The sequence below is a fragment of the Onthophagus taurus genome, chromosome 3 (genome assembly GCF_036711975.1).
Source record: "Onthophagus taurus isolate NC chromosome 3, IU_Otau_3.0, whole genome shotgun sequence".
NCBI classification, from domain to species: domain Eukaryota; kingdom Metazoa; phylum Arthropoda; class Insecta; order Coleoptera; family Scarabaeidae; genus Onthophagus; species Onthophagus taurus.
Genome location: NC_091968.1, coordinates 8,335,286 through 8,361,758, shown reverse-complemented (window position 1 = coordinate 8,361,758; position 26,473 = coordinate 8,335,286). Strand labels below are relative to the sequence as shown.

General features: G+C 32.4%; 2 protein-coding genes across 4 annotated transcripts; one reads left to right on the top strand and one right to left on the bottom strand.

Moving 5' to 3' along the window:
* Positions 1 to 2,317: 2,317 nt before the first annotated feature.
* Positions 2,318 to 22,722, bottom strand: LOC111413755 (haspin). Of its 2 annotated transcripts, XM_071195553.1 has the most exons (5): positions 22,612 to 22,722; positions 21,152 to 22,540; positions 4,635 to 4,899; positions 2,623 to 3,366; positions 2,318 to 2,565 (listed from the first exon to the last, which is right to left on the bottom strand). In XM_071195553.1, the coding sequence occupies exons 2-5, from the start codon at positions 22,383 to 22,385 to the stop codon at positions 2,364 to 2,366; spliced, it is 2,445 nt and encodes an 814-aa protein (XP_071051654.1). In that variant the 5' UTR covers positions 22,386 to 22,540; positions 22,612 to 22,722; the 3' UTR covers positions 2,318 to 2,363. The 2 variants fall into 2 exon arrangements, with proteins under 2 accessions (XP_071051654.1, XP_022900622.2); XM_023044854.2 differs by having other exon boundaries at positions 21,152 to 22,716.
* LOC111413756 (uncharacterized) lies at positions 12,625 to 24,597 on the top strand. 2 transcript variants are annotated; one of them, XM_023044855.2, is made up of 3 exons: positions 12,625 to 12,778; positions 23,308 to 23,744; positions 23,796 to 24,597. In XM_023044855.2, the coding sequence occupies exons 1-3, from the start codon at positions 12,724 to 12,726 to the stop codon at positions 23,946 to 23,948; spliced, it is 645 nt and encodes a 214-aa protein (XP_022900623.1). In that variant the 5' UTR covers positions 12,625 to 12,723; the 3' UTR covers positions 23,949 to 24,597. The 2 variants fall into 2 exon arrangements, with proteins under 2 accessions (XP_022900623.1, XP_022900625.1); XM_023044857.2 differs by lacking the exon at positions 12,625 to 12,778 and adding an exon at positions 23,069 to 23,184.
* The last annotated feature ends 1,876 nt before the right edge of the window (positions 24,598 to 26,473 follow it).

The window sequence follows — 26,473 nt, the reverse complement described above, 5'->3', positions numbered from 1 at the left end:
ATTGCAGTTGCTTGTCAAATTTGACGTTGAATTTAAGTTTTTTTAATGAAAAATACATAATTAATTGGATTTAAAGGTTGTATTTAATTCAAAATGGGTAAATGGATGAAATTATAAGCAAGGTAAGTGGATTAAATCAAAAAAAAATATTTTTAGATCAATTAAAATGTACAAGAATTTAGGGTTAAATAACAATTAAAAATAAAACTAACACTAGAACTAGAAAGTTTTAGGTTTAGGCGGGCGTCTTTTAGACAAGAACTTAGAAAAGTCTGTAGACGCACGGCTAAACCCGAATATTTCTAGTTCTAGGTCTAGTGTTAGTTCTAGTTTTACGCTAGCACTATCACTAGAACTAACACAAGACCTAGAACTAGAAACAATCGGAGTTAGTCGTGAAAAAAACTTTAATTTTATTATTATATTCGTAATATTCATAACATAACCTTTAAAGTGAATCCAAACTTGACGTATTTATCTCAAAAAACCAAAAAGTTGAACTTTCAACTTTTAATTTTGACATATTTGTCAACTTCATAAAAAATCCTTTAAAATGAGTCCAAACTCGACATATTTAACTTTAATATTAATGGAAATACAATCACTTCCGGTTTGAAACGTCAATTTTGATATATTTGTCATCTTCATTAAAAAACCTTTAAAATGAGTCCAAACATGACGCACTTATCTCAAAAAACAAAAAAGTTAGAATAAAAAACGTTAAACCCGAAGTTAGCAACAATTAAGATAGCTATTTAATTTTTAAATATTAATACCAACCTCAATTTTTTATTTTTTTTTCTATTATATTTTTGTTTCTGTGACAAATATTAAGACATTTTATAAAAATTAAGAATTTGTCAAAATGACATTGACATTTCAAATCGGAAGTTGCTTATATCTCGAGTAATATTGGAATTAAACGTATCATGTTTGGGCTCATTTTAAAAGATTTTTCACGACAATTACAAATATGTCAAAATTGACGTTGAAATTTCTAACCGGAAGTTGACCATAACTTTATTAATGTTGAAGATAAATATGTCGTGTTTATACTCATTTTAAAGGATTTTTAATGAAGATTACAAATATGTCAAAATTGAGGTTGACATTTTAAACCTGAAGTCAGTTATCATATAACAGACAAATGGACAACTTCATGGTGTTCTTTCATGATGTATTCTTTATTCAAAAACCTTTAAAATGAGCCCAAACATGACGCACTTATCTCAAAAAACAAAAAAGTTCGAATAAAAAAGCGTTAAACCCGAAGTTAGCAACAATGAAGACAACAATTTAATTATTAAATATTAATACCAACCTTAATTTTAATTTTTTTTTATCGTATTTTTGTTTTTGTGATTAATTTTAAGATATTTTATGAAAATTAAGAATTTGTCAAAATGACATTGACATTTCAAACCGGAAGTTGCTTATATCTCGACTAATATTGGAAGTAAACGTATCATGTTTGGGCTCATTTTAAAGGATTTTTCACGACAATTACAAATATGTGAAAATTGACGTTGACATTTGTAACCGAAAGTTGACCTTAACTTCATTAATATTGAAGATAAATATGTCGTGTTTGTACTCATTTTAAAGGATTTTTAATGAAAATTACAAATATTGAGGTTGACATTTTAAATCTGAAGTTAGTTATCATATAATAGACAAATGGACAATTTCATGGTGTTCTTTTATGATGTATTTTTTATTAAAAAAAAACATTAAAATGAGTCCAAACATGATGTTGCTAGATGTCACTATGTTGTATATTTTTATTGCACTAAAACTAGAACTAATACTAGACCTAGAACTAGAAAAATTCGGGTTTAGCCGTGCGTCTGAACAACTTTTGTATAAAATGTTTTTTTATAAAGATATTTTTCGAGTTGCATAACCTTATAACCAATACTCACCGGACCTTGGGATAAAATAGAGTCCCTAGATTATCAAAGTACCGCGGGTTGCCGCCATTTTGGCTCGAAAATCAAGCGGGAAATTTAAAACTATGTCGTTCTGATAATAAAATTACGCCAAATTTCCTTTCCTTTTTTTACTCGTGGTACTCTGAAGAGTCGAAAGCCCTTCTTACTGCTATTTTTGCAACAAGATGGCGTTATTACACGTGCACTTTTTGTAAATAAGTAGTGACATGCACTGACAAGCTGTCATACCGCCATTTTGGCTCGAAACACAGGCTTCATGAACCGCGGTACTTTGATAATCTAGGGACTTTAGGATAAAAGATATATATTATATACTTATCATTAGAATCAACTTACAATAAGTTTAATGAAGATCAAAGGCAACAAATGTATAATAACTTTATTCTATAAAAATCTTGTATTACAAACATTTTAAAACTTTATTACATCATTAACTAACTCTTTAACATTTTTATAGTTCAGTAGTACTTTATGCAATTCTTTCATTGCATTAATTCCATTAAAATGCACCCTCGTCTTTTCACTTCTATAATGCACTCCTTTTATCAGTTTTCCTAAAATGTAGTGTAACCATAACACGTTGGAGTATGAGTCAAACATCTCCCAATTATCTCTAAAATAAGATAATAATTTATTTATTGAAGTGATTTTTGTTGTTAGGTAAACTTACCCGTTTGACTTCTTCATTAACCTATAAATTTCAAATTGATAATCTCCTTCTCCTTTAAACAAATCTAAATCACACTTTAAATCATTAAACATACAAATTCCATTTTTTTTAATTCTTGACATAGTATAGTCAATTATAGTTGCTTTAACGCCTTTATTTTCCACCAATATTTCATCACCATTATATAGATATCTTTCACAGCCTTTTGGCTCTTTGAAGGATATCAACACGTTTCCCCAATGTAGATCTCTATGCTCAAATTCTAGAGAATTCTCTGCCACCGCCAAACCACAAACAATCTGTTTAAAAACAGACCAAGACTGTTTGGCATTGTAGAACACAAAACTTTCTAAATCACGACCAGCATTTTCTAGTTCCAAGACGATAAATATCTGATTCTTTTCAAAAATGTTTGGGTGGTCATTTTCAGTGCCGTATGTTTCTTGGAATAGTTCCCAAAGTTCGATTAGACGTGGTGGGTATTGGCCTCGAACGCAAGAGATTTTCTTTAACCGAGAAAACGTTTCCGTTTGGTTTTTCTCGTCATCTCGTAACGATGACAGTTCGGATTGAATTGTTAGTTCCGATAGGACTTCCGCAAATTTCTTTTGTGGCTCTCCATTAACGAGGTATGAGCCCTCGATTGGGATTACTTTTAATACCGAAACTTCTTTCGGTGATTTTTTGAGGAGAAAAACTTCCCCATAGAGACCTTCTGCAATCTTGTGACAATTCTTTAATGAACTAAAATTAAAAATGTAAAACTAAATTAATCTAAAATCTTATGAATAAGTTATATACTATTTTATAATTTGGACTAATGTTTTCAAATTGAAGCGTCAAAAATATTTTAGTCCAATAAAAATAGTAATATAATAAACATAGTAATATCTTGCGCTAATTAGCACTACCTACTACTGCCACTAAAACTAACACTAGACTGAGAACTAGAAACATTCGGGTTTAGCCACACGTCTCTCAAGACGGCTAAACCCGAATGATTCTAGTTCTAGCTCTTATGTTAGTTCTAGTGATAGTGCTAGTATAAAACAGGAACTAACACTAGACCGAGAACTAGAAACATTCGGGTTTAGCCGCACGTCTCTCAAGACGGCTAAACCCGAATGATTCTAGTTCTAGGTCTTGTGTTAGTTCTAGTTTTATTTCAATAAAAATATACAACATAGTAATATCTTATGCTAACTAGCACTACCTAACACTGTTACTAGAATTAACACTAGACTGAGAACTAGAAACATTAGGGTTTAGCCGCACGTCTCTCAAGACGGCTAAACCCGAATGATTCTAGTTCTAGGTCTTATGTTAGTTCTAGTGATAGTGCTAGTATAAAACTAGAACTAACACTAGATCGAGAACTAGAAACATTCGTGTTTAGCCGCACGTCTCTCAAGACGGCTAAACCCGAATGATTCTAGTTCTAGGTCTTGAGTTAGTTCTAGTGATAGTGCTAATATAAAACTAGAACTAACACTAGACCTAGAATTAGAAAGTTTCGGGTTTAGCCTTGTATCTTCAGACGCCTATTTATTATAATATAATATATTTTTAATGAAACAAAAACAATAAGCTATTGTTCTTTTCCTTTTATTTACAAATGACATTGAAATTAGTTTACCAAGGTTTTCTTTATTTAATTTATTTATGATGAAAACATCTTAAACAAAACAAATCATAAAGAATTTGTGGCGCAAATATGTTTTTTTTTTAAATTTTCGATTGAAACGTAACTGAGACGTCAAATGTAGGTATAAATAAAAACAAATCCGAATAAAATTAGACGCAGTTTGAACTAAAAAGCGACGTGGTTTTGGCACGTTCTCAATTTAATTGGAAAACTTTGAATTTTAACCTAAATAAATCGTTTTACACCACATGAATAAACCACAAAATACAAAGAAATTGGAGTTTTAAATTATGACTCACTCATATCGAACGTTATTTGACCTTAATTTTTAGCTAAATCATTACTTTTATTACTAAGTTAAACTCACCTTTCTGGATAACATTCTTGAAAATCTAAAACCTCGTTTTGTTCGCACTTTTTCAAGACGATCTCTTTCGCACTTAAATCTTTCCTGTATCCAATAAAGCTTTGCCTTTCTTGTCCAAATTTAAAACCTTTTTCTTTACCAAGTTCTTCGGCGTTTCGGTTAAAACTGCCCTTGGTGTCGTCGTCTTGTAAATTTACCGTTCGTTGAAATACCGCCTCGAAGTCCTCTTGGTCTTCGACACGAATCGAGCTCTCGGGGCTGATTGCTGGTTGGACATAAGTAAGGTTCGTAGTGAAATTGTCGAAAAAAGTTTCGTTTAGCAAATGCATACAACACGAAAACGAAGAAATGGTTTTAAAAAGAAACGTTTAATAAGTTTGATGAATTGAACGTTTTTTTTTGGGTTGGAGTTAAAACTTAAAACACGTGGTGTTCTTAACTCTAGTTAAGAACGCCTAGTGAAATATGAAATCGAGGCGTGGAGGTCTGGCTAAAAGCGGTTTATCCCTACTTTTTCGAAACGGAACGGTTTGTTGAGTCGTTTGAGTTAGGTGGGAGTAAAATGGTAATGGGGTCATACACACTTATTAAATTTAGAGAAAATTTTTATGTCAAACGATATATGCAAGTATATGCATGAATACAAAGTAAAAGAAATATTTTGATCAATTTTATATTTTGCGTAATTTGAAGTGAAAAATAGTAAATATTCAAACGAAATAATTTCGCGGCTTTTCTGTGACGTAGGAGCCGCACTGCCTAAAACAAGTTAAATTGTCCGTTAGATAGCGCTTGCGGTGTGACAGTGTCAAAATAAAACCATGGATGTAATACAGTGTCTCTATTACATCCATGAACAAAACATAATAAACATAACCTACAAACACTCTATCTCTTTTCAATACAACCTAAATGACGTTCATCTCTTTCTCGCATTTGAGCGGGGAGCAGGGGACGCAAAAGTGAGAATCGTACGTCATCAACGCGGGAATTTTAAAAGCTCAAATGGGTATATAAATTTTCAATAATTTTTTTAACAATGACTTTGTTCGAAAATATTTAAAAAAAAAATAACGGTAACTATATTTTTATATAAACTTTCAGAAAATATAATAAAAAAAAAATCGTGTATGACCCCATTTGCTGACTTGGAAGTTGTATACTACGTCTTTTTTACGCGTATAATTCTAGGAAATGAGAAAGAATAAAAAAATGATGACGAAATTAATTTGAATTCGATGTGAGTCATGATGTTTAAGATAAACAAATTAGAATTGATTAAAGTTTAAATTTTTTTATAAAGCAATTTGTGAATGAGTAATTTCACAATATTACTAAAAATGTTTTTTAGTACAACTCACAGAAAAAAAGTAGCCAAAAACAAAGAACTTATTAGAATACAAAAGAAGAATTAAACACAATGAGAGATAAGATACAGAAAATCCAGCGATTTTGGTATCTATGACGCAAAATTTTTGTGTGAAATTGGTTCAATTTTAAATTTGATGCAAAATGAGCGCCATATTGCTTCTTCATATCTAACGGAATTGGTGTTCATATTCATATTTATTTAAATAAAGTACAAAAACGATACAATTACGTCAAAAAAAAACATTGCAATAATTTGCATTTAAAAAATGATGATGAGATAAGAATGGTAAGAGACAGACTTCGTTTGCTGGTTGACATTCATCATATTGATCCTGGCTTAGTTACCAAAGAATATTTAAATAGAGAAAGAGAGCTTATCTTAACAACAAAAAAATGAGCTAACGCTAAATTAAAACACTCTAAGAACAAGCAAGCTGCTGTCTTTTGAACTTGTCATTAAATCGCAACTGGTTGACTATTTGGAAAATCACATGCTGAACACCTCTCAGTTTGATTTTCGTCGAGGCATGTTCACCACTTCAGTAATACACTCCTTAACGTGTAAAATGTTATTTCAGGATAGGACAATGGATTAAAAAATGACAATCAATTAATCATTCCAATATTTCGATCCTATATTGAATCTTCTTCAGGGAGTGAAACTCACTACAAGTTAATCCAAATCAAAACCGTCTAAATTTTTCTTCGTACAGAAAACACACCACGTTGTTACAGATCATAGCGAAATTTGCAAAATTTAGACGATATATTTTTGTATTTAATATTTTAAACAATTTCATTACAATCGTAAGTTTTAAATTTATCTTATTTGATTGGTTTTGATTTGTATTAACTTGTTGTGTGTTTCACTGCCTGAAAAAGATTCAATATAGGATCGAAATATTGGAATGATTAATGGATTGTCATTTTTTAATCCACTGTCCTATCCCGAAATTACATTTTACACGTTACCAACAGGATAAACAAATATCTCCTACTACACTCCTTAACTCAATGCATACAAAATGGTTTTGAAAACAACCTGCTGCCTGAGATATCACTTTTTGATCTGACGAAGACTTTCGACTGCATTGACCACGAGTTATTCTTGCTAAAATTAAAAGCTCACCATTTTAGTAAACCCAGCATCCTACTGCTTAAGTCTTATCTTTCGGAGCGCACCCAGTATGTTTCTTTCAACAACCAGACTTCTGATAAAATTACAGTTACATACGGAGTCCCACAAGGAAATGTACTAGGTCCGTTGCTGTTTTTGATATTTATTAAAGACATGCCTAGCTGCCTGCCACAGATCTCGGAGATTGTACTTTATACGGATGATACAGCAACTATAAACACCCAACCCAACCCGCCCTAATTTCAATACTCTTGATCAGGCTTTGTCTAGCACTACCCGAAGACTTCTATCTTGGTTTGAATCTAATAATCTTGAACGCATTCAAGACTGAGTCATTGACGTTTGCTTTACAGGAAATTACTCCAAATCTCACTCAGCCGGTTAAATATCTGGGAGTGATACTTGATTCCAAGCTAACGTGAGAGGCTTATGTACTTGGCTTGGCCAGGAAGTTAAATAAGTGTATTTTTGCAATTAGAAATCTGATATAGTATCATTTGATACTTTGATTGTGGAAGTCTCCTACGCCATTCTATGTTGGGAACACTCTGCTCACGCTGTCCAGGCTTTTCCAATGCAAAGGAGTCATGATTGGTTTGCGCTTTGCCGAATACTGTAGAACCAAATTCTCTGAACTGAATATTCTGACTGTTCCGTGTATATATATTCTAGAATGTCTACAATACACTAAAAATAATCCAACCTCATATCGTAAAGTATCGCTCACTTTACGAACTTTAAACACAATTATCAAACTAGAAATAATAACGATATTGAAATAAATTTTACATGTACTGTGAGAGCTCGAGATTGTGTGAACTATTACGCCGCCAAGCTGTTGCCCGAGCGTGTCCGGACCTTTGATGCTAAACAGTTCAAATCTCAAATAAGGCTCTACCTTGGATTTAAAAGATTCTATGGTGTTAGATTTTATATTATATTGGTTAATTTATATTAGATTTGATAGGTTTATATTATATTAGTTCATTTATATTGGATTTATTTGTATCGCCTCATTTGTTTAGTCTAGATTTGAAGTGTCTCGAGTCGCAATATTAGAGTCTTTTATCGCATTATTTATTGGGTGGAGTTAAGTGTGGGAATGCGTTGGGGTATTTCGGTGTTTAGGTAAGGGTTTTTAGTTATGACCTAAAATAAAGAAGGAGCCTGCGAGCTCAACTCGTATCAGTTATTCAGTCTTCGATTTAACACCCACCGAAACAGTACCCCTTCAATTTACGCGGAGCAAGGCTCCCTATATAACTCTCGCCACAACTAATCGCAATTTATATGTATAGTTTAAGTGAAATTAATAATAAAGTTTATGGAAACGTAAAACCAAGATTTTGTTGTTAACCAGCGCCCACCAGATAAAAATAAATAATCATATGGCATTGATTAATACCTCAAAAATAATTTCAATGATTTGGAGGGCTTGCCGATGGCATTGCCATAGTTGTAATCGTGCGTTTTTTATTGTAACCTCTTGCAACTTTTATTTGTTTATTTTATCTTGTTTTGTTTATTATTTTTTGCTTGCTGTAGTCAGCTCGTATTAATTGCATTGTATTTTGATGAGGTTTTTCTTTTTTAGACTAATTTCTGTACGAATCTTGTATATTTTTGTTGTTGTATTTTTGCCTTGTTGTATAATAATAACAATAATAATGGTTTATTGATCATCAGGTGTATACAAAAGAAAAAATACAAATATAAGAACAAAATACTTAAAATAAATATCTACGATGATCAAACTTATGATGAGGTTCAATATGTACCGATCTTCCACCTCACCATAGAACAAAAGAGAAAAACAGAAGTTAATTACTGAAGCGATAAAAAAAAATCAAAAGAAGTTTCCTCGAAATTTCCAATAAACATGCCCGAAAGGGTTCTCTACAATTAGAAAAAAACAAAGCATAAATGGGGTCAAGAACACTGCTGCCTAAATAAAAAAACAGCATAGCGCCTTCTGAAAATGGCTATTGACGCACACTCAGCCAACGCACAACAAGGAGGATGTTCATTTATTATTTTGCATGATCTGGTATGAAAAACATCTTTTAAAACTTACGGTATAAAGTATTGGTGGAGATAATCTACCCCTAAATCTAACATTGACCACGTCCGCACGAAAACGTACTTTTTTGACAGATACGCAAGTTTTTGTAAGGTCATTATTTTATAGTATAAACATAAGGTGTGTAACGATCTTCTCCTCTGCATGTCTAACCATTTCAAAGTGGCCAGCTTACAGTTTACGTGATCTCTGCGTTTTAAATCAAATATCAGTCTAATACAACTATTCTGTACCTTTTGAATTTCATTTTTTAATATGTATCACAAAAACGGGGCATACAGGGCATCACCGTAGTTAAATATGGATAGAACTACGCTTTCACATGGATGAATTTTTATTTTACGATTCACAAAGGCTTTATTGCTATAGATAATTCTTAAACTGCTATCTAAGCTTTCTGAATGCACTTGTTAATGTGTTCATTGAAACTCAGACTCTCATCGATCACAATGTCCAAATTTTTAATTGATTTCTGAATTGACACGACTTCATTGTTCACTATAATGCGTAGTTTTTTTAAGACAATCTGTTTTTGTTTCTTCGTACCAAATACAATCACATTCGATTTCATTTGATTAAGTTTAAGTCTATGGCGGTAAAAAAACTCACATAAAGAATGCAGATTATTCAGAAAGCTTCAGAAGAAAGACTCAGAAAGCCGAAAATTAATGATATATTTGTGTGTCGTCCGCATAGCAACGTGCTTTACAGTGCTTAATCTGTTGATCGAAGTTTGACGTATATAGAGTATAAAGCAATGGAGACAGTATAGAGCCCTGTGGCACCCCAGACCCAATATGCTGAAAATTAGATTGTTGACCGTTCACAGACACCGCTTGTTTTCTCTCCGAAAGGAAGTCACGCATTAAACATACTGCCTTATTATTGAACCCCAAATACTTTAAAAGTCTCATGGTCGACCGTATCGAATGCCTTGGAGTAGTCCAACAAGCAAAGGACAGTCATGTTACCCCTGTCAGTTTTCCGGAAATCATCGTCTATAATGTGTATAAGTGCAGTAGTACAATTATAACTTCGTCTAAAAAAGCCTGATTGATTCTGTGGCAAAATGTTGTTCTCCTCCACAAAGGTTGCCATTTGTTCGTATAAGATTCGTTCAGCAATTTTTGAGAGCACAGGCAAGATGCGAATGGGTCTCAAATCGTTGAGACCTGGTGGTTTATTAATTTTTGGCAACGGCTTGATTAACGCTTTTTTCCAAGCTATACAGTTTATAATACCGCGAATGTAAGGTATCAAATGAGGGCAACATTATTTGATACAATTAGTATTAACATAATCATATCCAAGCGCATTATTCTTCATACTGTGCATAGCAAGTTCTACATCATCGTCAATTACTGCCCGTAAGCTGAAATATACACCCTGATAAAATGAAAAATGACAAGCTCTTTGTCTGATCCACCACTCCCCCCAATTATGGCAATAAAATGATTATTAATATCATTTAACGAACCGAAGTGGGGCGGAAGCACACAGTTTCTTTTAAACATTCCCGCATTCTGTAGAGCTCTCCAACAATTACTTGCAGATGTCAGTTGCGACTCAAAATAAGCTCTACGTTTCCGGTTAATCGATGTATTTATCAGTTATATGCACCAGAGGACGAGTGTAAGACAAGTCCTTCTTAATAACACAATAAAGAATCTATCTATCTATCTACTTTCTCCAGGAGCATATTCTTCGCAGAAGTTCGAAATTATTTAGTTTCCATACTTTTTATTTCATGTGGTAGCGTATTATATAATTTCACGGCTATGTAGTGGTAAGTGTTTTGTGATTTTGCCACTCGGTCAAATGGAATTACAATATCTTCCCTGTAGCGGGTGTTGTGATCGTGCTTGTCTGCGTTGTTTTGTAGCGAATCTTTTTTGTTATGAATATACTCAAGGCAGGTAAGTATAAAACAATAAGGCAAGGTGAGTATTTTTAATTTTTGACGAGAGTTCTGCAGCTTTCATGATTTTTTAGCCCAACTAGTATACGAATTGCCTTTTTTGCATTATGAAAATGGCTAACATTTTTCTTGATGCAACCCACGCAATAATCCCATACGTCGCAATACTGTGGAAATATCCAAAGTATACGTTACGCAGTGTCTCTAGTGGTAGGTTGCTGATGAGGTGGTGATAGTCGCCCTTTTAAGTCGGATATGTTTTTGTTGACCGCCATACAACCTACCATCATTTGTTAATGATCTACTCAATACACTGATTAATCATTTATGTCACTTTATATATCAAATAATACTTGTGTCAGTCAATCAAGGACAGTACAATCTAACAGGACTGTTACATAAATTGTTGTGACAATGCCCGCACACTACGTCACACCATTTGCCACGCCCAGTCAGCTATTATTGTATTTTATGCGTTTGTTGTGTATTTTTAAAAGTTATATCGTAAACGTATTCATATTAACTTCAAAAGTAAATTAAATGTCTATCATATAACCCCTAAAAACACACAGCAAACGTATAGAACTCAATGACAGTTAAGTGGGCGTGGCAAATAGAATGACGTAGAGTGCGGGCAACAAATCGTAGTGGGCTAGAAAACAACAATAGATGTAACAGTCTTGTTAGATTCTATTGGTCGAAATGGCATTATTCTTGAAACAATGAGGCCCAAAATGATAAAGTGTCTATCCCGTGTGTCTGTACAAAATAATATATTACGCGGCTTATCTTATCGGTTTAAAAAGGATTAGTTTAATGTCATGCGAGGCATCCGGTTGCACAAAAAAAATGCTGTGTGCATCTAAATAACTATATTTATCAAATTAATCATCAATAAGCAATTTGAATGTTTTTACGCTTATTCTTAAGTTTTATAGAGATTAGAAGTGAGTTAAAAAACCATTAACTGTTTGCCGTGACTTGTTTTTACAAAAACACCAGCTACGTAACCTCCATAAATATTTATGTTTTCTTATTTATACGCCTTTCAAGTGAACAATTACAACAACTTTACGAAAACAATCTGAACAGTTAAGATTAGCCTATATTTGTTTGGGTGTAGTGATTGTAGCAGAAAATATAGATAACACAAATTATTATAATTATATCAATTTTAATTATTGCACTTTTATTAAATATTATAATTATTATCAAACGTTTTAAGTATAAAGTAGTTCGAAATAATTTGGTTAAGAAATTGTTGTAAACGTGTTGCCTTTTATCGCAACTTTTAATGAAATGGCTAAATAAATAACAATAAATAGTGCTATCTCTTCGATATCATTTTATCTATGTTTAATTACCAGCTTAAAAACGTGTCTGATAATTTTGAAATACACCACACCACTTAAATTAGAGAGATAAATCCTCTTTTAGATAATAACCAATAAAATCAAAATTTAACCACAAAACTCACTCAGTTTAATTCTTCCTTTAATACAATTACAATTCTTGATCTAATAACTTGATTATCTAATTGTCAAAGTTTCTATATTAATAGATTTTTAGAAGTTGAGACAAAATGGAGTTAATTAAGTTCACCTCGCATTGTAATTTATTTATGAGGAATCAAAATTGTAAGTAAAATTAATGAAAAGTTTACTAAGCTTAGTTAATAAGGTTAAAGTAAAATTTTTTGATTATAGACTTTGTTATATCATGTAAATTAATTGATTTTTTTTCCAATATTGAAATCTAATGCATCAATGTCTGAATTGTTTATATTTGATCTATTACAAATCATTGCGATAATCAAATAAAAAGCAAATGAATTTTGTACAAACACTCAAAACTAATTCCTGAAAAATTGTAAACTAATTGATTAACAAATATAACTCCAGTAACAGTCTTTTTGTGCTTACCGTATCATTTTTGTGTAGTTTTTATCATTTGTAACTGACTTCTAGCATTATTTTTAAGAAAATACTATTTTTTCGTAATTTTTTTGAATGTTCCACTAATGGCATAATGGAGATGAACGAGACCATATACTTTCTCACATTTTATTCTCAATAAAATCAATCAAATCAATATAAACTTTAACAATAAATGTATTGAAATTATTTATTGTCCATTATCTTGTGTGAAAGTGAATAAACAGGATTCGTGCAGATTGACTTTACATTTTTGACACGAGTTTGTCGTGTTTTTTTACAGAAAGCACAGCGATTATGTTTTTCTGCATGGATAATCCAGTGGTTGCTTTCTTCACATCACACTTGCGTTGGCACCCTTGAAGCTAATTCTTTATGGAAAGATGAATGTTCTCCTCCTGTTGGAGGAATGCCATGTTTTTGTAAACACGTTTCTTTGAAAATGCAAATAATCCATTTTTTGCTCAAGTCCTTTTCTATATAGTTGCCATCTGTGGAAAAATTCCCCAGCACCACTTCTTCGATCTAATGGAAATCCTATAGTTGTCTATGTTCTCATCCATCCTGTCTACACCGGCCATAAATGTATTGTATTAAGCTACTACATGAGGTTGCGCAACTGGCACCCTTTATTTCTGTTTTGATATCCAACTTTCCACTCTACATTCTGGAAGCGTAGAATCATAAGCCCTGACCATCAGAACTATTTTATTATCATGCCAGCTTGTAACGGTTATCTTATTGGCGACATCTGTACAATAGTCATAGACACCTCTGTCCTTCTTTTCTACTACTGTTGAAGGCATTATGGGACTTTTCAATTCTATTGTATTTGATAGTTCCTTATATCCAATACCTTTTTCATGTAAATTAGTTAGTAGTTTTAACAAAGAAAAACATCTGTCGCTATAAATTTTAAAACTAGTCTTTTTTGGTAGGCCTTTTATCAGTCTAAGTACAGCAGAATCTTCTACACCTAATACTGGTTCGTTCATAATTGGGTCTTTTACTTTTTTGTAGTTGTCGCATTTTCTTCTTTATCCGCTGAAGTACCAGCTGCATTTTCTCACGTCGGTTTTTTTTCCTTGATATAGTTGAAAATAGACTTTTTTATTAAACGCCCAAGGACAAGCAAATAAATGAAGATAAATCATTTATTTTGTTGGCTACAGCTCATACATATTTTTATTTGATATTCACCACACAATGCGCAACGGCATACAAAACAAATTGTTGTGGTCATTCTTTTCTCCACTGTAGGACATAAACTGCAGTAACTTCTTTTCCCTTTCCCTTGAGGGTTTTCCTGATTCTCTGTAATAGGCTGATCTTGTAAAAATTGATATATAGAGAGTCTTTCTATTTTCATGACGGGAAGGGCAATTTTGTAGCCTTTCTTGTTGCCATGGTTTGGTGACTTGTTCTTGAAGTTTAAGAACAAGTTCTTGCCTCGATAATGGTTTCTGTCCCCTTTTTATTGCATTATGGAAATATATAACGGCTGCTTCCCGGCGCTTTGTGATCCTCCGTGATCTTTAAAGTATAGATTGCAGGTTATTGATGTCTGATGCGAGCGAAATTGATTGGCAGCCACTTTACCGATTGCCTGACATAGATGCTAAGGTGGAGTACTTTAATTCCAAGGTTCTTGACCTCTATGACACATGCCGGCACCTTGGTGTTATAGAGTCTCACACAGATCAACCCACTCTTGATGCTGCTGCTCTTGCGGAGTATTTTGCGGATCCTCCAGTGGTGGTTGGTAACATAACTATGCAGAATACTATTAGTGGAAGCCTTGCATCTACCAACGTGCTTTCCTTTTCATTCAGCTTGGTTACAGATGCTGAGGTCCGGGATGCTTTAACTTACTCCAAGTCCACTAGTGTCGGAGCAGATGGTATTGGACTCAGATTCCTCTTACCCATTCTGGATATAATTATTACTCCCCTAACACATATTTTCAACTGTTCTTTTGAACACTCTATATTTCCGTCAATCTGGCGAATCGCCCATGTTATTCCTATCCCAAAAATTAAATCTCCGTCCCATGTTGGTGACTTACGACCCACTCCTATACTATTTACGTTGTCAAAAGCTATTGAACGTTTAGCTTATTTACAGATTCAGAAATATCTTGAGAAGTTTAATCTGATTAACAAGTTCCAGTCTGGTTTTCGTCATGGTACTACTACAGCACTGATTAAGATCACCGATGATATTAGATCTGCTTGTGATGAGCGTTGTGTTACCTTGCTAGTGTTACTTGATTTTAGTAAGGCCTTTGATTCTGTGGACCATGCCTTCCTGTTAACTAGGCTTTCTGCTATTGGTTTTACCTTTTCTTGTGTATCTTGGTTCCAGTCCTACCTTTCCTATCGGTCTTTACGTGTCCACGTGGAATCTGTACTCTCTTCTCCTGTTGACATCAAATGTGGACTTCCCCTGGGTCCTTTGCTCTTCTCAATTTTCATAAATATTGTTAGTGATGGTATCACGTGTAACTATCATTTGTATGCAGATGACCTTCAACTTTATATTTCGTCAACTGTTATCAACCTCCCAGATGCTTTGTTGCATCTTAATAACGATCTCTCTAGCGTACTTGACTGGTCTAGACGTCAGGGACTTAACCTGAATCCAGGTAAAACGCAAGCCATTGCATTTGGCACTCGCCCCTTGCTGGCACAATTTAATTCCTTAATTACTCTTCAACTGAGGCTTGGCGGCACCGTTATTCCATTTTCTAATACGGTCAAAAATCTTGGTGTCGTAATGGATTCGGCGATGTCTTGGCGGCCACAAGTTCAAACTTCGTTGCTACATTCCTCCTGTTGTACGTCGTAATCTTTATTATTCTTCCCACACATTGATACTGCGTATCCCGATCTGTCCGCAGCCCTTCGGGGTAAATTGGAAAGACTTCAGAACAATTGTATACGGTACATTTTTGATTTAGGATAGTTTCAACACATTACTCCATATCGTAACTACCTGCAGATGATGACTTGCCAGAGTCGTAGATCATTTCGTATGCTTACTATGTTATACAAAATTGCCCATACCCGCACTCCTGCTTATTTATCTGATGCCTTTCACTTTTTAACATCACATGACTTGCCCACTCGATCAATGTCGGACTCTACACTCATGTTTCCAGTCAGTACTGCAATCTACCACAGATCTTTTACAGTGCAGTCGATTGCGTTGTGGAACGATTTGCCAGCCGTTGTTCACAATGCAGCTAGTTTAATAAGTTTTAAAAATGCCTTAAGGCGTTATACTACCCAAGCGGACTGAAAAATAAACTTGTTTTTGGGATTTTTTGCTCGATTTACTAATGAATGGCTTAAAATGAAATTTTGATGCTTAATTGCACATGTATTAAGCTATATAAAAATATATTATATTTCATTTTTCGATACAAAATAGCGACGTGGCACAGTGTTATTTAAAGTATGTTATTTCCGAAGAGGAAGACTGCGTAGTGAGCTTCAGCATTCATTCGCCACCTAAAGCAAAAAGTAATTTTTTTTCTTAAACTACATTAGTTGTTCTTTGGAAGTACACAGGGTTATATATATTTTTTTTAAATTCACAAATTGGCATCAATTTTAAGTTTTCTTTTCGGTTTTTGACAAGAAATTGACCATAAATTGTTTATAACAAGTGTAATTATTTATCAATCTAAAAATCCCTATGTACTTCGATAGATAATCTATCTGAGAAGATACACATAAAATTTCAAGTAAATTCTATGAAAATTGACTGAGTTTCAGACAACGCAAGTGTGAAGAACATAGTTTCGAGAAAAAACCGTTTAAAGTTTCATGACACAATTACAATATGAAATATTCAATCTATCGGACTACAATTTTTTTTACCTTTACTCTGCTATCCCAGCACCGTATAATTGCCCTTCCAAGCATTCATTTTTGTCTTGAGCCTCTTTTCTTAGTGATTGAAGGTCTTTTCGAGTGTTTTTCCGGTTACTAGATGTTGAGCGATTGGCAGCTGTAACTCGTCGTTGATCCACTTCCATAGCAAAGTTGAACAATTCTGTACTTATTGGTAATTGCAGTGCGCTCAGAAGGTTTAATAAACCTTGAAAGCCAGAATTGAAAGTTATCACTGAGATATTAGTTGCAATATCAACCACTGTTTTGCCACTGGATATTGTTTTCGGCGCTATTGACCAAACAATAGAGTTTAAACTTTCGTTTGCGTTCTGGGTAAATCCTCCGAGACAACGACAAAGAAGATCTTCTCTAGTTAGGTCCTTATATATTGGTTGAATAGCGTCGAATACTTGCATTGTCATAGCAGGTTTATGATTATATATTTCAAGAGTATTTGAGGCTTTAGCTCTTTGCCAAGAACACCAAGAATCTTCGCCTTCGGGACATCTATCATGCTGAGGATTGTCATCTGTCGAGATTTTATGGAACAATGTAGCATATATTTCCTTGCGCATATCATCTACTGAATTAGTGTTCCGACGTATAGCAAGTCCATAATAAATACTCAGTTCGTCAATCAACTTTCCAGTTAACTTGCCTCGACCACCAATATTTTTAACTTCTTTCTTTAAATTGCGCAATCTTGTTCCCATCCTTTTTTGCACATGTCCTATGCATTCTTTTTTAGTCACCGAAAAATCACCGTACGGCTTGGCATCTTGGATATTCTTGTACGTTTTACTATCACCATCTCCAATGTAGTAAGCGTATCGAACGTTATATGTCGATTCTGAACGGGTGAACATTTCAACTATAGCGTCGCTCTCCATTTTTCCTGGACTTCCGCTATGATTAGCTTGGCAGACGTTTTCGTGTAAATTTTTCCACTCTTCGAATTCAGCCGTGTCGTGTTTTTTCTCCCAATATTCGCATTGTTTGCAGTATTTCGATTTTACGCAAATGTCAATTACTTTCCCTGTATACCATCCGATCAAACTAGCAAATCCAAACAGAGAAGAGAAGCCACGTTTTCGCCAGGACCCGTCGCCCGACACTGATAGTCCTTCATGTTGTCCTTTTTCTTCGGATATCTTCTTTTCCTCCTCGGCAGCTTTATGTAAAATTTTAGATACGACAGTGTCCGTAGCTATCCCTATACATTTTACAATATCATCATATGCTTTTTGATACACCGGCTTTGGAAGACACATCAACGCGCAAAATTTGTTTATTCCTTGCATCCCAACACCGATTAGTCTCATAGCAAAGGTGATGCGCCTATTTATATCATAAGCATGGGTATTAATTAAAGGGCTACTGTCAATAGTACTATTTCCACACTTTTCACAGTTGACAACGAGTTTGAATCCCAGACCCCGTTTGCACGACTCCGAAAAACTAACACTGCCGGCGCAATTCTTACATACTAGAATTTGCGACAATGTGGTAAAAATATGAATAAAATTTATAATTCGGTAGCCAAATGCACCATCGACTTCGATATCATCTTCGGATGTAGATTTTATTTTTTTTGCGAACCTAGAAGCATCCTCGGTGTCCCTTTCGGAGCGGTAGCGGCCTGGCGGTTTCCTGTTGGAAATTCTATTCCGATTGGCTCGAGTTGATGATGATCTGGTTCCTTTCTTATCACTATACACCGTCCCACTCATTTTATTACAAAAACCTTTTACTTCTATCAATACGAACTATAACTAATCAATGAAAATAATACAAAACGAACTATAACTGACGTGACGTTTACTGTCAAAAATTATCAATAGACTCGTAAGAACTCGTATAATACAATACACTCGTACGGACTCGTATAAAATACGCGTAGCAGAGCGGCCGGTTTGTTTCATACGTAAAACAAGTATTTATTAAAAAAAATGTATTTTCAGTCGCTTGTCATTCAAAATTGCTTTTGGATATGATTCTTAGGTATTATAAGCATCATTTAAGCCAATAAAAAAAAAATGAAAAAAAAATTATTTTGTTGGGTAGTATAACGCCTTAAGGCGCCATCTGCTACCTCTTTAACTATCTTTTTCTTGACCTATACGTGTTTGTTTTCTTCTCTAGTCTGCCTTTCATCTATCTTTTAGTGCACTTTTTTGTGTCTATTTAATTCCTCTTAGTAACTGACTGTCGATCCGTTACATAATTCAAATATGCTCATTCGCTCAGTTTTATTAGCACATCATTTAGTATTATTTTTTCGGTAGCCATAATTATTTATTTAAAATTACATATACCAGTTGGATCTCTTGGAAGATATCGCTTATTGCGATAAATTGATCCGTTTGTGTTGATGTTTATATTTGTTATGAATGTATATCTTTATGTAAATATTTGTTGTTGAGGCAATAAACATTATTATTATTATTATAACATAGGAATTAACTGCAGCAATGTTGAGTATGTTGTAGAAAAAACAAAGAGGCCATCTCCTGGTCTTTCTATTGACACACATACTACCCAGTAACTCCATCGGTATTTCTGATTTATTTTTATGGAGAGTGCCAACTATTGTTAGATTGTATGATTTATTCAGTAGTTTTGTGGCCTCATACTGGTAAACCAGTTATCCATTGTGATGTTGCGGATTACTTTATCTTTTTCATTGTCACTAACATTACTAAAATCACTGGCTTCCACAATATCATCCTGTAATTCTCTGCCTGTGAGAGGCCTATTTCGATCTAATTTTCTGTTTTTCGACATATTTCCGTCTGCTTATTACTAACGCCACGTCAAATATACGTCTCATGTACAAAAGAAATTACTAAGTACACATAAATTTTACGTACAGTGCTCTCATCTCGCACTTACAAAAGCTAGATGCGAAATGAAAGCAAATTCTCAGCACATTCCCGTCGTAAAGGAAGACTGAGGGAAAGCACTTCTGACGCGACAGAGCGCTTGAATGAAACAATCGTTTGGGGAATATTAACACATAATATTATGTGGGTTATTATTCTATAATAAAATTCTATTCTAAAAATTCTATCTTTTTATCATTTCGAATCTATTTTATCTCATAGAATTCATTACTGCCATATTGCAAGATTCGGTTCTTAGCTCCCGCCACATTCTCCATCTAGGAACAACACAATAGCCAGATAATAGTAGTATGGCCAAAAAACACTTTATTTCTTCATTGGAAACTCAGAAATTAAGTTCACCCTTTTGTTGTGCATATAACGTCGTCATTTCTGCCAAAAATGATACAATACTATCATCAAAAAAAACTTTAAAGCATTCCACCGAATCAGAAGGAATGCAGGCGAAGGGTGCTGATTGCATCAGTTTCTTAAAGTTTGGAAACCTAGAAATAAGATCGGATTCTTCCCAATTTATCTTTTTCGGTAACTTCTTTTGTATTTCTGACAAAGGTTTGTCGTCACTATTTGACTCTTCGTCAGTGTCACTATCACCAATTATGAAAGTCCGTCCTTGATTTTTAATTTTCGCCATAGCTTCAGCTTGAAGCTGTCGACCATCCAGCTTGTTGATGTCGCGGCAGAACTCTTTATTGCCGCTATCTTTAGCACTTTCAGCACCATCATCTGGAGGAGTGATAAAAACATCAAAAACCCAAAAATCCTCGTCTTCTCTATTATTTGAATGAGTTCTGTAGTTGTGAATGGTCTGAAATTAGTTCCAATTAGTTTCCATAGTTCCAATATTGGAAGTTTTGGGAAAAAGTTTTTTATACTTATCGTATTTATTATTATAGATAATATATGGAAATGTGTCGAGAATTGTTAGGGCATTAAACATTACGTAAAATAATAGATAATATTAGTTTAAATATAGAAAATGTCACTTACCTTTTACTAGCCATTTTTTACAACAGAAATTTCTAATTTTTTCTACATGTTAAAGGCACAACAATTCATCAAACAATCACTGTCACTAATTAACGTGTTGCTGCGTGCAAAATCACGTTGTGATTCACAAGAAAGTGTGCAGGGGAGAAAAACGTATGTGTTCCATTATTGGAACTGTGGACATAAATGTTAAATAATTAAGTACTAGACTCAACAAACTGTGCCATTTAATCATGAAAGTCATTAAAACTCTAAATACTTAAAAAAATGAATCATTTACTTACTTATAACTTGCAAAGATTCATCCAAACCCTCATTGATAATCGTAAAATTCGCTAATCGACGACGTTGATTCGCACCTCTCGTTTGATTCACCAGAGATCGTCTCCACTGCTTTCCTGGCTTCAAAATCAACGGTTTTTCATCCAACAATGTCAAATTAACAATCGCTTCCTTCATATTTGCATCAAATAAACTACAATCTTTACCAATTTTATTTGATTCTTCATCCTTTTCATCACACAATGCTACAGAATTTATTGGAGAAGGTGATGTTGATTTAGATGATGAAGCTTTAGAACTTAATTTCTTTGAATTCGATTTCGCTTTTGGTAATTCTATTAAGGACAACATCTTCTCAAAGTCATTTTGAGTCAAATTAACAACTGGTTCTTTTTTATTTCTTAACATGTTATCAGTCTCATTGATAGTTTTTGAAGGATTTGTTGAGGATGATGTTGATTCCACAGAATTTGTATTTAATTGTAAATATTTATTGGATGAGTTTGTTGAATTTTGAGATGTCATTAAGTTACTTGAAGATTTTTCTGATTCATTAAAATTACTTGGTGATTTAGATCTTAAAAAATATGAATGTGGTGAAACAGATCTTGATGAATCTTGAGAAGATTTGTTTGAATTTGATCTTGAATTAGAAGATGCTATATGTGATGATTTACTTGAAGATCTTAAGAAATATAAATGTGTTGGTTCAGATTTTCTTGTTGATATAGCATTTTTTGACTTACTTCTAGTTGAAATTGACTCATTTGTTGAAGACAAATCAATTAATAATGAATTAGAGGCCGATTGAACAATTTTTGGTTTATCTAAACTCATATTTTCTTGTGTTGATTCATTTCTTATTACATCACTAGAAAATACATCTTTTGATAATGTATATTCAGATTTTGACTTCTCAACATCCATTTGACTCAAATCAACAGAACATTTTTCAGAATCATTTTGAAGTTCTTTTGAGATAACACCAGATATCTCACTATCATCTATTACAATAATCGATTGAGAATCAAATTTTTTACATTTAATGTTTTCAAATTGCTGGAATTGTTCCTTAACTCCATGTCTTGTATACCTCGGTTTTAGGAATGGTTTTGAACTTATGGGTGATAAAATACTACTGCTTATACTATTATCAACTACTTCATTACGATTGAAAACGTTTGGGGTACTTATATAAATTAAATTTGGTTTCTTATTTAATTCACTGTTCGACATAACCTCACTTATTTCATTAATCGAAACACTTTTTTCATACTTATTAGTGGGGTCTTCAGATTGCTTCTCTCTGTATGATCTTAGGAGCTTATCAAAAGTGTCCTCAGTGGAAACATGCAATGAATCGCATGATAAAATAGCCCGTTCTATTGATTCTGTAATTTTTAAATCTTTAATTTTTATTGTATTTTTCCTATTTGAAATAGGATTGTCTTTAACGACAGACTTATTCTTTCCAGGTTTATAAGTTTTTATTGGAGCCATTTTATTCTTTGAAATAAATTCTTAACTAAAAGATTTTTAAAAACATTTAGATTTCGCTTAAATTTGACAGTTCAAATGTCAATATAATACCAACGTTTAAACTTGATTGTTATTTGTGATTAGAACAATAAAATTATTGAATATATGTTAGATACTAGATTCAAAATCATCTATTTTAATTAATTAATTTAATTACTCATTTTTATATTAAATTATAAACTAAGTAATCACAGATTTTGGTTACTTTTATCACCAACATTACAAAAATAAAAAATCTCAACTTCTTATCAAAATTTTTTGGATTATTTAAACATATTTATTTAGTTTATTTAAAAAAGTTAATACTTAGGATATTTCTTTTCTTTATATCTAACTTTATTAATTAATTAACCATCAAAAATATAAAAATCATTGACGTACAAAAATGACGTTTATATGACAGAAATCTAATTTATAAAAAAATGTTTATTTCTTAAGGTTAATTTCTTAATATCTAACAATCTTCCCAAAATGCATCGAAAAAAGAGTAATCCAGGTACTAATTATTCAATTACTCCAAAATAAGCAAAAGAATTATCCTAAAAGATCACTTTGTTTAATAAAAACCAATGCTAACCTCACTTTTTTCCTCATAACCTAACTTTTTATTCTTTTTTAGATAATTCATCTTCCGTGGGACTCGCCAGGTCGTCTTTAAGCGTTTCCGCCGTCGATTATTACTTGAACCTCCCAATAACATGTCCACCATCACCTGCAATGTCTTCTATAACTCTAACTCCAGGTCGGTCAAGGAACATCGATCAAGACATGGAAGCTTTGAGAGTGTCCAGACAAGATAATCCATTTATTAAGCAGATAATTGCCAGTCGCGAAAGCTTAGCTGATAATTTGGACGATAACGAATCGGATAATGCAAATTTGGTATCAAGGGAATTAAATATTGATTTGGAAGTGGACCCATTTTCTTTACCAGAAATGCATGAACATATGATTAGAAGTCCTCCCCCTGCTTCTTGGCCTCGTAGTCCTAATAGGAAGGTTTTTAGCTTTCCTGATGGTGATGGTGAAGATGAGGAATGTTTAGAAGTTGAAGTTGTAAGTTATTATACACCATAAAATTCGTTTTAATAATTTTTTTTTACTTAGAGGAAGAATAAAGGTTGTGGAAAGATGGAATTGAAAAATAAATACACTAGTTGGGATGGTTTGGAAAGTATTTCGCCATTAAGATCGTTTGGAGCTGGTTTGAGATCTTCAGATGAGGACGAAGTGAGATTAATGTCAACAAGCGAAGATTAAAACGATTTTGAAATGGTATTAAGATCATGTTATAATGATTTTATGATTAGAATAGCGATGAAAAAAGACGTTTTTAAAAAAAGAATTAAGGTTAGGTTTGACATTCCATAATTTAAAATCATTTTTGTTAAAATTTCGATGTTTAAAAGATTTTAGATGAAATTATGAGTGATGTTGAAGATTTTTACACATTTTTAAAAATTTTAATTAAACAAATAGCAAAATTTACAGTGTAATTTCGATAATTTTATCGCGATTTGAGAAAAATTATGCTTATAAAAGAAGAATGATATTCTTAGATGAACTAACCAAACTTTTAAACTTATTCTAGTCGATTGTGGTTGTCACTATTAATTAATTAATTAAGGAAGTACTTATATTTTCGTTTTAATTACTTAATTAGCCATGAAACTAATAGAAACTAAATGAATATAAATAATTAAAATAAGTCTAATTGCATTTATTATTAGAGTTTATTTTTGTGTTAAATAAAGAGAATGTTTTATTGATTACTTAAATTAGTTAAGTATCTAAAAGAGCTTCATACAGTTGTGATTATTATTAAAAGAATTATACTTAACACTAATTAATGGAATTGAGAAAAAGATTATTATAATCAAACAACAAATATATGTTAATTTATATTGTATTAAGGAATTAATCTTTGGCCTATTTTATTAATGATTTTTTTTAATCAGCAATAATAAGATAAGTTTTGTGATAACTTTATTATTTTTTAATTTAATTTATGTTGATTCTTCGTTGGCACTTATTTAATTTATATTCTTATTCGTTGTTTGTGATAAGTCTCAGGTATTTTGTTCCCATGTTAATGTTTTAAGTAAAGAATTATTGATTTAGAGCATTTGCCTACAATTTTAATTAGTTTATATTAGTTAAAGTAGGAAATGTTATTATTGTTGTTGTTGTATCAGTTTAGCTAATTGTAAGTGTAAAAATGCATGTGTAAATGTTAAAAGAAAAATTTTGTGATTATATGAATTAATTAAACGAGTCATTTAACAATAAAATAAACAATCTTTGTTTATTAACCCATTTACGGCCTAGATAGAAACTAATTGTAGATTTTAGAAAAAAATTACTGTGTTGCAAAAAAATATGTTAACTAAGACAACTCAAAACATTTTATATTGTTATAGTAACAGATTACAAGTAATTTGGTCATATTTGATTACTTGTCGTATTGTTCATAGAAGAATTTATGAACAATTGTAAAATAAACCTACTATTGTTACTGTTAGATGCTATACACTAGTGAATTTCGATACATTTTATTGTTCTTTAATGTTTTAATCCTAAGAGATCACTTGTAAAGTCGATACGAAGTAATTTTACAAAAATTCTCGATATAAGATAACCTCAATTTAAATTTTTCAAAATTATTTATTTAAATGTTTATCTACTAGGTTCAAACCTATTGAAACCGATAATCTTAACTTAGTTAACAAAGAAAATAATCAATATTTGTATGGAATAATGAAATTTGGATGAAAATTTACAAAATTAATTTGAACATATTGGAAAATTTATCGTTGAAATCAGAAGAAAATGAATAGATATTTGAAAATTGATTTAAAAGAGCATCAAAATTACGAAATATCATGCATAATTATAAATAATTTAAAAATTTTTAAATAATAATTTGACAAATTAAATTAGAGATATTTCAAATGTCAAAGTTGGTAACATTGAAAAAACTAAAGTACAAATTTCAAACCGATGAATTTAACCAATCAGGAGACGTTATTTGAAAATTAAACATTCGAAAAACGGAATTTTTCAACAATGATGGTGGTTTGTGTTATCTGAAGAGACGCACGCATTTATTTTGCTCTCCAAAAAAAAATTAAATCTACGTTTAACGAGTGTGAAAAACAAATCCGTTCCTGTCCAACCACTGAAGAAAACAATCGATCCTGTTCCTATCGAAGAAACTAATTTGGTCCTGTATTTGAAATATCTGTTCCTGTTCACAACCATTGAAGACAACAATTGAACCCGTTCCTGATCGAAGAAAACAATTGGTTCCGGTTCAAACTCATTTTTTGGTACGTTTTTTACTTTTCCGTACTTTTTATTTATTTTTAACGGCTTATTTGGGCAATTTTACATCGATAAAAGAAAGATTGTCGATTTTTAAACGACATGTAGGTATATCCTTCAATTATACCTAAGTTTACAATTTCCCTAATTAATTTAATTTTTGACGAGTTTAAAACCATAACTATATCCGAGTTGATAAACATTAATTCGTATGAACTAATCTAGAGAATTTGTTTCATATATTCAGTAAATTCAGTTAATTTTGTCGACATTTCACCTTAAGCTGTGTTTGTGTTTGTCTGGACAGTGTTTCCAGAACCTGCTTTTGACCCTGAGATATAATTCGATAATTCTATTTGAATATTTAAATTTTTCAATTTTAATAAAAATCAACTTATTGTTAAATTTACTAATGTCATTATTATTAAAATAATTGAAAAACAAAGAAAATAAAAGAAGAG

Bases quoted from the DNA above. Each gene is read 5' to 3' on its own strand.
- LOC111413755 (XM_023044854.2), bottom strand. From the start codon at position 22,649: ATGGCTCCAATAAAAACTTATAAACCTGGAAAGAATAAGTCTGTCGTT. The intron at 4,900-21,151 runs GTAAGTAAATGA...ATGTCCAACCAG, and splicing joins TGAATCTTTGCAAGTTATAA to CAATCAGCCCCGAGAGCTCG. The intron at 2,566-2,622 runs GTAAGTTTACCT...ATCTTATTTTAG, and splicing joins TTAATGAAGAAGTCAAACGG to AGATAATTGGGAGATGTTTG.
- LOC111413756 (XM_023044855.2), top strand. From the start codon at position 12,724: ATGGAGTTAATTAAGTTCACCTCGCATTGTAATTTATTTATGAGGAAT. The intron at 12,779-23,307 runs GTAAGTAAAATT...ATTCTTTTTTAG, and splicing joins ATTTATGAGGAATCAAAATT to ATAATTCATCTTCCGTGGGA. The intron at 23,745-23,795 runs GTAAGTTATTAT...TTTTTTACTTAG, and splicing joins AATGTTTAGAAGTTGAAGTT to AGGAAGAATAAAGGTTGTGG.